The sequence below is a fragment of the Elephas maximus genome, chromosome 22, assembly GCF_024166365.1.
Source record: "Elephas maximus indicus isolate mEleMax1 chromosome 22, mEleMax1 primary haplotype, whole genome shotgun sequence".
In the NCBI taxonomy this organism is placed as follows: domain Eukaryota; kingdom Metazoa; phylum Chordata; class Mammalia; order Proboscidea; family Elephantidae; genus Elephas; species Elephas maximus.
The window spans coordinates 58,026,051-58,039,673 of NC_064840.1; the positions used below are offsets into that span (position 1 = coordinate 58,026,051).

At 39.2% G+C, this 13,623-nt stretch overlaps 1 protein-coding gene across 1 annotated transcript in view; it reads right to left on the bottom strand.

Annotated features, from left to right (window-relative positions):
• The window catches only part of POLB (DNA polymerase beta), a 33,358-nt gene that overhangs the window by 10,217 nt on the left and 9,518 nt on the right, over positions 1–13,623 (bottom strand). The window contains exons 6-10 of the mRNA XM_049866403.1: positions 11,982–12,031; positions 6,890–6,941; positions 4,902–4,956; positions 4,740–4,812; positions 353–423 (exon numbers count right to left, since the gene is read on the bottom strand). Of these exons, the coding sequence (XP_049722360.1) occupies positions 353–423; positions 4,740–4,812; positions 4,902–4,956; positions 6,890–6,941; positions 11,982–12,031 (301 nt within the window). The remainder of the gene's footprint in view (positions 1–352; positions 424–4,739; positions 4,813–4,901; positions 4,957–6,889; positions 6,942–11,981; positions 12,032–13,623) is intronic.

Consider the following 13,623-nt stretch of genomic DNA (forward strand, 5'->3'; position numbering starts at 1 on the left):
ATACCATATTTTTTTAACAGAAAAATATTCTTTTAATGAAAACCTGAATATTATTACACTGAGTATTTCCAAAATAACTGTGCTGGGCAATAAATCATTCTGGAAATACTTTACTAAATTTCATCTCTTTCAAATGTCAGACTGTCCCTCTCCCAATTCCTCGGAGATAAACACGCATCCCTTGCAGTAACTCGCTTTGCCTCTCACAGAATTCAGTTGGTATAAAACACTTCAGCTCCCTTTTCAGAAAGATTAAAGCAAAAACTTATTCTGGAAATACCAACTGCCATTTACAAAATGCCGGCCACTGCCGTACGGGGCAGATCACACCTGATGACAGACCCCGAGGCACCTGTTTGGCTGACTCAGAAGTGAAGCTTGGATGAGTCAGAAGAACATCCATGTCGCCACTGGACTCTGCGCCTGTGAAGACAAAGGTACGTACTAAATTCTCCACGGAAACGGGCCACTTAGGCAAACACAGAACCAAGTTAATGACACACACAGAGGAGCCTTACTTCTTACAGCCTAACTTTCTATTTCACTGTGCTTCATATTCAGAATTAGTTAAAAGATTTCAATTTTCTGTCCAACTATTCAGGTGCATAGATGTAGACAGCAGAATCTGGGATGACAACAGTAATTGACATTAGACACACATTGCATACAATTAATTAATGTATTCAAAATACACCTAAAGCAGTCAATACTGAATAAAGACGATATTTAAAAATTGCTTTCAAATAGATCTAGGAACAATGACATGTCTAAAAATCTCAAAGGTAAACAACAGACTAACTCTGTGAAGGTTCATCAGGAAACTCATTTCAATTCTTATGACTGAAATCATTTAACAAATATTGGTAAAAATCCCACTGCAGCATCATGACGAGGACACAGGCCTTTGGAAGGACTTCAGGCCTCGGTACTGATTCCCACTCTACCACCACATAACTTCGGGCAGGTTACATACAGCTGATCAACCCTGTCTTTTACTATATACTATGAAATTTTGTTTCCATATCGGTGGATTTTTTTTTTTTTTTTCACTTTAAGTATCTCTTCCTAATTGCAAATGAGAACTGTATATTCCTCTAGACCTCAGTTTCCTTGTCTGTTAACTTCTAAAAACTACTTCATAGGCTACCGTATATCTAAATAAGAACACATGTAAAAGCATCTAGCACAGTGCCTAGCACACAGCTGGCATAATACAATCCTCTTTACGTCTTTTTTTTTTTGGAAACCCTGGTGGCATAGTGGTTAAGTGCTACGGCTGCCAACAGTTGTACTCTGTCCTACAGGGTCGCTATGAGTCGGAATCAACTCGACGGCACTGGGTCACTGGGTGTTACCTCTTTTATTCTTAATAGACTTTATGTCTTAAGAACCAAACCCATTGCCATCGAGTAGATTCTGACTCATAGCGACCCTACAGGACAGAGTAGAACTGCCCCATAGAGTTTCCAAGGCTGTAAATTTTTATGAAAGTAAACTGCTACATCTTTCTCCCACAGAGCTGCTGGTACGTTAAGCAGCCAAGTGCTTAACCACTCTACCACCAGGGCTCCTTCTTTACATCTTAGAGCAATTTTAATTTTACAGGAAAATTAAGCAGAAAGTACAAAGAGTTCCCATATACCTCCTCATCTCCCCTACTGCCCTCCTCCTACTCCCCTGACCCCCGCCCAGCTTCTCCTATTGTTAACACCTTGTATTAGTGTGGTCCATTTGTTACAAATGACCCAATATTGGTATATTACAGTTAACTAAAATCCAAATTTACACTGGAGTCCCTGGGTGGCACAATGGTTAAGTGCTCAACTACCAGCCAAAAGATTGGCCATTTAACCCCACCTAGAAGTACCTCAGAAGACAGGCCTGGAGATCTGCTCCTGAAAGATCACTACCTTGAAAGCCCCAGAAGCAGTTCTGCTCTACACACATGGGGTTGGTATGAGTCGGAATCAACTCGCCGGCCACTAACAACAAAGTTTACAGTTTTATGGGTTTTGACAAATGCATAATGTCATGTATTCACCATGACAGTATCATACAGAACAGTTTCACTGCCCTGCAAATCCCGTGCTCCACCTAGTCATCTCTCCTTCTCTCCCCATTTGAACCCCTGGCAGCCACTGATCTTTTCACAGTCTCCTTTTAAGTTTTGCTTTTTCCAGGATGTGATATTGTTAGAATCATATACTATATAGTTCACCGGCTTCTTTCGCTTGGCAATATGCATTTAAGGTCTGTGTCTTTTTGTGGCTTGATAAGTTCATTTTTTTAATTGCTGAATTCCATCACCTGTCAAAGGATATTTTGGTTGCTCCCAATTTTTGGCAATTATGAAAAAAGCCGCTATAAGCATTTGTGTGCAGGTTTCTGCGTGAAAATTTCAATTCATTTGGGTAAATACTAGGAGCATGATTGCTGGATCACATGATAAGTCTATGTTTAGCTTTGCAAGAAACTGCCAAACTATCTTCCTAAGTGGCTGCGGTGTAAGGAATTACTTAATACGGCTCTTCTAGCCATGGTCTTTGAGACTCATACACAATGATTGAGTGAGACTCTGCAAATACGGTGTGTGGAACCTGTGATGGTTGTTCTCCACTTTATGTGTTGTGGATCCTGACCTCTACATGTTGATGAGGCAGGATTGGTGTAAGGTCTGTCTTGGGTCAAAGCCTTGCAGGAGGGCATGACTTAAGCCCCACTCTTACTAAGGTTACACTCTTCCCTGGGGTATGGCCTGAATCTAAGATATATGTGGGTGTCTTGGCGAGGCTCTCTGTCTCTGTATCTGGATCCCACATCCAGTTTGTGATCAAGTGGCCTTCCCAGAGGCCTGCTGTCTGACTGGCTGATTCTGGGATTCATCGGCCTCCACAGCCCTTGGACCAGCAGCCTATCTTGTGACCTGACTTGTCGGCTTCTGTAGCCTTGTGAGCCAGCAGCCTGTGGTCTGAACTGCCACTTTGGGTTTGGCAGCTCCTGCACCCATGTAGTTTGGGAGCAGCCTACACCTGGCCCTTGAAATTTGGGACTTGCCAGCCTCCACAACCATGTGAGCCATTTCCTGTATATGGTTTGTCAGTTCTGTGAGATGTTGCAGCAAATTAGGGAACCCAAAGATGTGAGGGAGAATACTGAGGGGACAGGGAGTAGTTGATGTTAGAGAGGATGGAGTCCCAGCATGGAAAAGTTGGACACTTGGGACATCTTTAACCTCCACCTCATAGGAATCAGGTTTGTGCTGATCCTTATAAAAGAAATTATTCATTTAGTGGCTATACCATTTTGCATTCTCACCAGCAAAGAAGGAAAGTGTCTGTTGCTCTACCTCCTTATCAACATTTGGTGTTGTCAGTGTTTTGGATTTTAGTCATTCAAATAGGTATGTAGTGGCATCTCATTGATGTTTTAATCTGCAATTCCCTAATCACACATGATGTTGCGCATCTTTTCATCTGCTTATTTGCCCTGTGAGGTCAGGTGTCTGTTCAGATCTTTTACTCACTTTTTATTTGGGTTGCTTGTTTTCTTATTGTTGAGGCTTAAGTGTCTTTGTAATATTGTGGATACAAGTGCTTTATCAGATATGTGTTTTGCAAATGTTTTTTCCCAGTCTGTGGCTTGTCTTTTCATTTTCTTTATATATGTAATTTTAATTTTTCTGATTCAGACAGACTAAACAACTGGTTAACTCCAATCCCTCATTTCGAAATGCAGAAACTAGGACCTGGAAAGGAGCACTGGTAGTGCGGTGGTTAAAGTGCTCAGCTGCTAACTGAAAGCTTGGTTGTTCAAATACACAACCACTTCTCAGGAGAAAGATGTGGCAGTCTGCTTCCGTCAAGACTTACAGCTTTGGAAACCCTATGGGACAGTTCTACTCTGCCCTACAGAGTTGCTATGAGTCAGAATCAGCTTGATAGCAATGGGTTTGGTTTGGTTTTTTAGGACTAGAAGGACAGGCTTACCTAAAATCAGATGGTAGTAGTAGATTTGGTTTCGGCACTCAGGTCCTTGGACCTCAATACAAAATCCTTCATACATATCAGGAATTATAGCTTTAGTTCATTCATCTCCCTAACTCTAGATTCTTACAGCAGCCCCCAGAGTATTTCTGATACCCCACCACCTACTTCCTCGGCAAAACCTCATAGGTGGCCCAGAAGTTCGCTCAAGTATCTATTCTAAAAGAAAAATTTTTAAGGAAGTTTTTCCATTCCAATTTTAAAAGTTAATACATTTAAACTTATACTGCCCTTCCAAAATTCTGAGCCAGTAAGAGACCAAGATGGTGTGGTTCTCACTTTCCTTGCATTCACATAGTAAGTGCAGATCTTCTAAAGAACCTGGTTGTTGTGAAAAATGGTTTTGAATTGGTGCCTCTGAGACATCATTCTTAGATCTACTATAGAAAACTTGGATAATAGAGAAAAGTAAAAAATAAAACTACTCAAGCGGTATTAGCATTCTGAGATACCTAAAATTATTTTGTAAATTTTGTTAAAACTAGTCATTAAAATATCATCCTATAATAAAATCAAGACGAATTTCCCCTGGTTTTTAACAGCATATTACCATTATAAACAAATAAACTTAGTTAATACAATTGGGTGTTAGTGACTCTACGAAGTAATAACACAAATTACACTTCTGATCCATGTTTTTTGTATACATTAGGCAATTTTAATATTAAGGCACAGATAACATAAGAAGTGCTTTACCTCTTCTAAAACTGCCACAGACTGTAGCAATGTATTCAGAATCCACTTTTTCAACTTCATTCAGTACAATATCCTGGCAGAAGAAAAACGTAAGTCAGCATTCCGAAATTCCCTGGTGACTTCTCAGATCTAATCAAGGAACACAGTTCAGTGTACTCTTACTTGCATTTGTAACATCTCTTCACGAGGGATTCTTTTCTCAAAGTCCTCAAAATATCTATAAAGACAGAATAAGTAGATAAAAGATTTAGGTAAAATTAAAATCTCTTAACAATTAAATTGCCTACCATAAACAAGGGTCCTGATCCCAGCAAATTATTTAAAAATTAACACTAGAATTCATTAGTAAGCCAACTATAAAATTTGGAGCGAGCGTTATTCCTTAACTTGGACCCAAATCCTTAGGTGTCATCCTTTGTAACATCTGTGACATCTACACTTATTTGTGAATAAACTTCAAATTTGTGTTCCAAGAAAGAGTAAAGCATATTTAAGTTACTGCATGTTTCCAAATTAGAGTGCTCTCTACTGACAAGTCCAGGGATTACTTTGTTGCTCTTAAATCCTGCAAAATTACTGAGTATTAAAATATTATTCTACAACATGGATGAGCCTTGAAAACATTATGCTAAGTGAAGGCAGTTAAAAAAAAAAAAAAAGGTTACATGTTATATGATCCCATTTACATGAAGTGTCCAAATAGGCAAATCTATACAACACTGAGGAGCCCTGGTGACACAGTGGTTAAAAGCTCACCTGCTAACCAACAGGTTGGCAGTTAGAATCCACCAGCCGCTCCTTGGAAACCCCATGAGGTGGTTTTACTCTGTTCTACAGGGTTGCTATGAGTCAGAATCGACTCGACAACGAGTTTGTTTTTTTTTTTTTTTTTTGGTAGAGACTGAAGGAACCCTAGTGGCGCAGTTGTTAAGAGCTTGGCTGCTAACCAAAAGGTCAGCAGTTCAAATCTACCAGCCGCTCCTTGGAAACCTTACAGGGCAGTTCTATTCTGTCCTATAGGGTCACTATGAGTCAGAACTGACTCAAAGGGCAATGGGTAGAATGGGTATAGAGACCAAAAGTAGGTTAGTGTGTGTGTGTGTGTGTGTGTGTGTGTGTGTGTGTGTGTGTGTAGTGGAGGGAGGGAAGTGATTGCTAGCGGGTACAGGATTTCTTTCTGGGGTGAAGATTGTAGTGATAGTCACACAGCTCTGTGAATATACTAAAGACCACTGAATTGTACACTTTAAATGGGTGAATTATATAGTATGTGAATTATATCTCAATAAAACTGTTATAAAAAATATCTCAGTATAAAACAACGTCTAAGAATCATGTCTGAGAATGATGTCTCAGAAGCACCAGTTCAAAGCCAATTCCCACAACAACCAGGTTCTTCGGAATATCTCTACTTACTACGTGAATATGAGAAAAATGAGCACCACACCATCCTGGTCTCTTACTGGCTCAGAATTCTGGAAGTGTAGTATAAGTTTAAAAACATTATGCTAAGGCATAAGCAGGGATGTTCAGAAGGTTATTAGGATCGAATCACCAACAAAACTATATAAAACTAAAGGAGGGACATACACTGCTTATACACTGTGTATTGTAAATAGTCAATTAGAAAGGGCCTTCCCAGATTATATCTGGCACACAAAATAATTACTGATGCTAATAGTGAAGCACACCTTCTAGTTATTTCTATGCTGTTTTTTAGGCTTTTTTTTTTTTTTTTAATTTACTTTTTCATGTTCATGTCCTGACTTCTCAGGTAGATGATGAGATCCTTAAGGGCTACACTGAACCTCTTTACATCGTTAAAGCCTAACGCAGTGCTTCACGAAACAAGCACTAAATACCTGCTGACTGGCTGATGCACTCAGTCCTGTGTATTTTAACAGGAAGTTCCCTACTAAAGTCAAGAGAAAGAGAAATCCTTAAAACAATCAAACAAACGATAAAGCACTAACAAAGTGTGTGAACACAGGCAGATCCTCTACAGAAGCTCAGAGCAAATCTTAGCATTTCTGAGTAGAGAACTGGCATATTCAGCTGATTTCAAAGAGTTATTATGGTGTATGAAAGAATGGTTAAAAAATTTTTTTACTTTTATATTTCAAGTGTGAAAAGAAATTTTGCTATCTTACTTCAGCCCAATTCGCTGATGATGGTTCAATTTATCTTCATTTTTTTTGAGATCTGTATAAAAGATAAAGTGTTAATTTAAACTTTTTTGTTTTTTTAAAAAAAATGCTAAATTCAGTAACCCTTTTGACAAAGACTTGCCGGGGAAAAATTACATCGAAATGACTTTCAAAAAGATAATGAGAAAAAATTTCAGATATTAAGAACCAGGTAAAGGTCCTTTGAATCGGTGTAGCAAAACCTAAAGTTAGTTTTATGATCATTTTCATTTCCTAAAACAAAATTTTAAGTTGTAGTCACATGAAACAGTAGATAACATACCAAAGTCACACCAAAATTCACTGGCGATAGCAGGAAGCAACCTTGTAAGAACCTATACTGCTTTCTTCACCATTGATAGCGCTGTACTAATCACAACTTCTGAATGTTTTATGAGTACGTTCACTCATATTTTTCATTTGCTCATTCACTATTTCACTCAATTAGGATTTATTAAGTACCTATTTGTGCAAGTATTGTGCTAAAAATACTGTTGAAAGGAAAGGTATTATCTTCACCTCTTAATTAAAAAAACTCTCATATCATAACATCATATCCTAAGTCTGAAAGTGACCTACAGGTTCCATTTAGGCATTCCTTTTTTTTTTTTTTTTTACTGGGCACGAGCCACGGGTACAGAAGTGAGCCCGGTTAAAGAAAAAAGATAAGTATGCTTCAAAAGCCACATCCTAACCATCACCTTTACATTCACACATATAAATTCCCTCTGGAGATATAAAATGGAGAAAAATAAACATCTTCATGACACACAGAGCACTTAATATTTCCCCTGGTTGTGTGGACACAGGAAACACTAAAGGATATGACTGAAAACAAAATGGAAGTCTTCGGCTTGCACACACACACACACAACACGTTTGTTTATATATTTGTATATGTATATGTGCATATTTAGTTTTTGAAATAATTTATTTTATTTTTTGTTGTTGTTGAGAATATACACAACAAAACATATACCAATTCAACACTTTCTAGATGTACAAATTCAGTCACATTGATTACATTCTTCAAGTTGTGCAGCCATTCTCACCCTCCTTTTCTGAGTTGTTCCTCCTCCATTAACAAAAACTCACAGCCTTCCAAGGTTCCTAACTAATCTTTTGAGTTGCTATTGTCAATTTGATCCCATATCGATAGATCTTAAAAGAACACAACGCTCAAGGCAGACATTCTTTATTAGTTAAGCTAACCTATGTTTGGTTTAACGAAGACTTCAGGGGATATTTTTGGCTTAAGGTTTAAGGATTATCTCCAGGTTGCTGATTGCTTTGGGGGTTCATCCAGCCTCCATGGCTCCAGAAAATCTGGATTCCATAAGAATTTGAATTCTGTTCTGCATTTTCTCTCTTTGGATCAGAATTCTTCTATAGAATTTTTGATGAAAACTTTCAGTAATGGTAGCTGTGCACAACCCAGTTCTTCTGGTCTCATGGCAAAGGAGGCAGTTGTACACTGAGGAAATCAGCCACACGTTCCATTTCCTTCTCCTGTTCCTGACTCTCATGCTTTCTCTGTCGCTCCTGGCAAATAGAGATCAATCATTGTGCCTTGGATAGCCACTGGCAAGCTTTTAAGACCCCAGGCACTATGCAACGAGGTAGAACAGAAGCACTAATCAGGTTATCAGGCCAGTTAGCTGGGATGTCCCATAAAACCATGACCCTAAACCTCCAAACCAAGAAACTAAATCCCATGAGATGTTTGATTATATATACGCAGCCTCGGCAGCTATTTTCTTTTTCATTGTTGTAAATATATCTATCACACAACTTTTGCCAATTCAACTTTTTACAGGTGTACACTTACTGACAGTCCCCCTTACCTTTCCGCCCCTGGAAACCGCTAATAAACTTTGTTCTCTATACATTTGCCTGTTCTTGTCTTTTCATATGAGTGAGGTCATACAATATTTGTCCTTTTGTGATTGACTTATTTCACTCAGCATAATGTCTTCAAGTTCCATCCATACTGTAGCATGTATCAAGATATATACAGTCTTTAATTACATATCTGTGAATCATGAAATATAAAAATCAGGACAGTAGATGCTCGACATTTCCAAGGGATACAACTGAATACCTTTGAGAAATCCACAAATTCTTGACTGCAATCAAATCACTTAGCAAATCCTTTCACTCAGATAAACAACATATACCAGAAGCACACAAAGCCAAACGCCCTCTGAGATGCAGATGTGGAGTTCATTCTCTAGCGATGTTACACACAAATTCTTCACTTAGTAATATTACTAATTAATCATGCCTCTTAAGAGTCAGCTACCATTTCTAAGGACTTACTAGAAACCAGGAGCCCCAATGGCACAGTGGTTAAGAGTGCGGCTGCTAACCAAAAAGTCGGCATTTTGAATCCACCAGCTGCTCCTTGGAAGCCCTATGGGGCAGTTCTACTGCGTCCCACAGGGTTGCTGTGAGTCGGAATCAACGGCAACGGGTGTGCATGGAATGTACTAGAAACCAAGTACTCTGCTAAGCACTTTACATACATCTGTGCACTCAATCATATGAAGCAAAGATTATGATTCCCATTTTGTAGTTGAGAAACTGATGCACCAAAGCCACCCATCGAATTAAGAGGCGGAGCAGGGATTCAAACTCAGGCGTCTCCAAAACCTGTCCCTCTAATCATTTGGGTTTCTTGCAAATAACTGAACCCACAAATATTAAACCCATAAATATTAAATCCCAAATACCATGAATGTGCTGTAATGAATCCATACATATAGTATATGCCCTTGAAAACGATAAGAAGATAAGTTATATTGAAAGGTGGCATAGTGGTTAAGAGCTCAGGCTGCTAACCAAAAGGTTGGCAGTTCAAATTCACCAGCCCCTCCTTGGAAACCCCATGGGGCAGTTCTACCCTGTCAAGTTACTATTAATCAGAGGCAACTCATCAGCAACAGGTTTGGTTTTTGTTTTTTATATTAGGTTTGGAGTCCCTGGGTGGTGTAAATGGTTAACACGCTTGGCAGCTAACCCAAACGTTGGAGATTCGAGTCCACCCAGAGATGCCTTGGAAAAACAACCAGGTAATCTACTTCTGAAAAATCAGCCACTGAAAACCCTGTAAAGCACAGTTCTACTCTGACACACAAGGGATCACCATGAGATAGAATCGATTTGGTGGCAACTATTTTTTTATTTTTTTTAATTGTTGTTGTTGTTAGGTGCCGTCCAGTTGGTTCCGACTCATAGCGACCCTATGCACAACAGAACAAAACACTGCCCAGTCCTGTGCCATCCTTACAATCGTTGTTATGCTTGACCTCATTGTTGCAGCCACTATGTCAATCCACCTCATTGAGGGTCTTCCTCTTTTCCACTGACCCTGTACTCTGCCAAGCATGATGTCCTTCTCCAGGGACTGATCCCTCCTGACAACATGTCCAAAGTGTGTTAACACGCAGTCTCGTCATCCTTGCCTCTAAGGAGCATTCTGGCCGCACTTCTTCCAAGACAGATTTGTTCGTTCTTTTGGCAGTCCATGGTATATTCAATATTCTTCGCCAACACCACAATTCAAAGGCGTCAACTCTTCTTTGGTCTTCCTTATTCATTGTCCAGCTTTCACATGCATATGATGTGATTGAAAATACCATGGCTGGGTCAGGCGCACCTTAGTTTTCAGGGTGACATCTTTGCTCTTCAATACTTTGAAGAGGTCCTTTGCAGCAGATTTGCCCAATGCAATGCATCTTTTGATTTCTTGACTGCTGCTTTCATGGATGTTGATTGTGGATCCAAGTAAAATGAATTCCTTGACAACGTCTGTCTTTTCTCCGTTTATCTTGATGTTGCTTATTGGTCCAGTTGTGAGGATTTTTGTTTTCTTTATGCTGAGGTGTAATCCATACTGAAGGCTGTGGTCTTTGATCTTCATTAGTAAGTGCTTCAAGTCCTCTTCATTTTCAGCAAGCAAGGTTGTGGCATCTGCATAACGCAGGTTGTTAATGAGTCTTCCTCCAATCCTGATGCCCCGTTCTTCTTCATATATTCCAGCTTCTCGGATTATTTGTTCAGCATACGGATTAAACAGGTATGGTGAAAGAACACAACCCTGACGCACACCTTTCCTGACTTTAAACCATGCAGTATCCCCTTGTTCTGTCCGAACAACTGCCTCTTGATCTATGTAAAGGTTCCTCATGAGCACAATTCAGTGTTCTGAAATTCCCATTCTTCGCAGTGTTATCCATAGTTTGTTAGGATCCACACAGTCAAATGCCTTTGCATAGTCAGTAAAACACAGGTAAACATCCTTCTGGTATTCTCTGCTTTTAGCCAGGATCCACCTGACATCAGCAATGATATCCCTGGTTCCACATCCTCTTCTGAAACCGGACTGAATTTCTGGCAGTTCCCTGTCGACATACTGCTGCAGCCGTTTTTGAATGATCTTCAGCAAAATTTTGCTTGCGTGTGACATGAATATTTTTCTATAATTTCCACATTCAGTTGGATCACCTTTCTTGGGAATAGGCATAAATATGGATCTCTTCCAGTCAGTTGGCCAGGAAGCTATCTTCCATATTTCTTGGCATAGACAAGTGAGCACCTCTAGCGGTGCATCTGTTTGTTGAAACATCTCAATTGATATTCCATCAATTCCTGGAGCCTTGTTTTTCACCAATGCCTTCAGAGCAGCTTGGACTTCTTCCTTCAGTACCATCGATTTCTGATCATATGCCACCTCTTAAGACTTTGTTGTTCAAAATTTTATTAAAGGAACAAAGGCAATTTATATCTTTTAGAAATCTGCAAATGATAAATATTTCATTGTCTTTACACAAAGAAGCCACTTCTTGCCCTTCTTGCTTTTCCTCTGAATTATAAGCCTAAAAGCACTTAAGACGGTAAAACAAACTATGTGTCTACTCTCCACTGCGGAATTAAAACGAAAATCTTACCGTTTGCATCCACTGACGGCAAAAGGGTTTTCAAGTTCTAGTTAATGCACTAATGGCCCTTCAGGACCACATTTAACTGGAATTAGCGACCTCTGCTACATACTCACCTTCTAATGTTTTAATTCCTTCATCTACAAACTTCCTTGCAGCAGATGGCCTACAGAGAAAGAAAAGCATTATCTCAGTATTGCAGGTAAAACTCAGGATCCTTCTAACAAAAAACCAACTATGTTTTCTCTTGTCAAACAAAGAGTTGCTATGGAGCTACAGAAGATCTGCTAAAATGTTGAATGATTACTTTGGTAATGTTTAATTTTATCCAAAGGTAAGAATTCTTAAAGCCTTAGTCATTAGGAAGACGGCCATGAACTTGGGCATGAAATGTCTATGCATGTAGCTGTCATATGTTCATGTACTTTATTCCATAAAACAGACATACAGGCACTTGAAAACTGTTGATTCATTCCACTAAGATTTATTGAGGACCTATACATGCCAGCTCTCTTCTAGGGGCTGAAAATACAGCAGGAAACAAGACAAGTAAGACCCCTGGTCTTATGAAATGTATATTCTAGTGGATAGGGAGGAACAATAAATAGATATATAAACCAAAAAAAAAAAAAAAAAAAAAATCAGATGTGCTATGCGATGAGCTATGACGGAGTGGCTGGGTGAGAGAAAACCTCTGAGATTATCTCTAAGCTGAGATCTGAATGACTAGGAGTCAATCCTCAGGGGGACTAAGGAGGAAAGCGTATCAGGCGGAGGAGACTATTAGCGCAAAGACCCTAAGGCTGGCATGAGCTTCGTTTGTTTAAGGAAAGAGAAAAACTAGGATGGCTAGAGTGATGTACGGGATGCGGAGAGGGGAGACATTATATGGGGCTTTTTAAGCCATGGTGGTAAATTTGGATTTTATTCTGAGTGCAACGGGAAGCTATTAGAGGGATTTGAGCAAAGCGGTAATAAAGTCTAATTTAGGTTTGTAAAACATTACTTTGATTGCTGTGTTCATATAAATAAATCACAACATCAGATATGGCTGAAGATATTCTTAAAGACTGTCAGGGGCACAGGGAACCTTAGAGACTAGCCTCCCTCACATTTTACAGGGAAGAACACTTAAACCTAGAAAGATGAAGTGACTTGCTAAGGTTACAAATCTAGCTGGAGGTAGCACTGGGAGCGGCACCCAAATCTCTTTGTCCCTTATACCAGTTCATAACGTAATGAAGTCAAAGCAAAAATAGGAAGAAACACATATACACACCTACAAAAGCACACTAGTCTGCAGCCACAGTGTTTTGAGACAAATAATCCTACAAAGTTCAGTAACCTGGGTGAACAGCCTGATATTACAGTGTGGTACAGTAACTGATATTCATGTCAGCAAGGCAATGTGGCCTAAAACAAGTCGAACTGAATTTGGAATCAGAAGACCTGGGTTCTAATCCTGGCTCTGCTATAGTTATCTCACTTTACATAGTTAAGTCTCAGTTTCTTGCCTAGAAAAAGAGGATAACACAACAAGAAAAAGAGGATAATACAACAGGTGCTTTCTAAAACGACTGCTAACTAAAATTCAATTTCTAATTCAAATGCAAAAGTCTAGTTCTCGCACTTTTAAGTTCAGCCAACAAATCTTATTCATTATAAATCTACTAAATTTTCTTACACATTTTAACAACACAATTCTAAACGAATTGCCCAATTTATATTGGAACCACAAGGCTAATCTGTTACGTATAT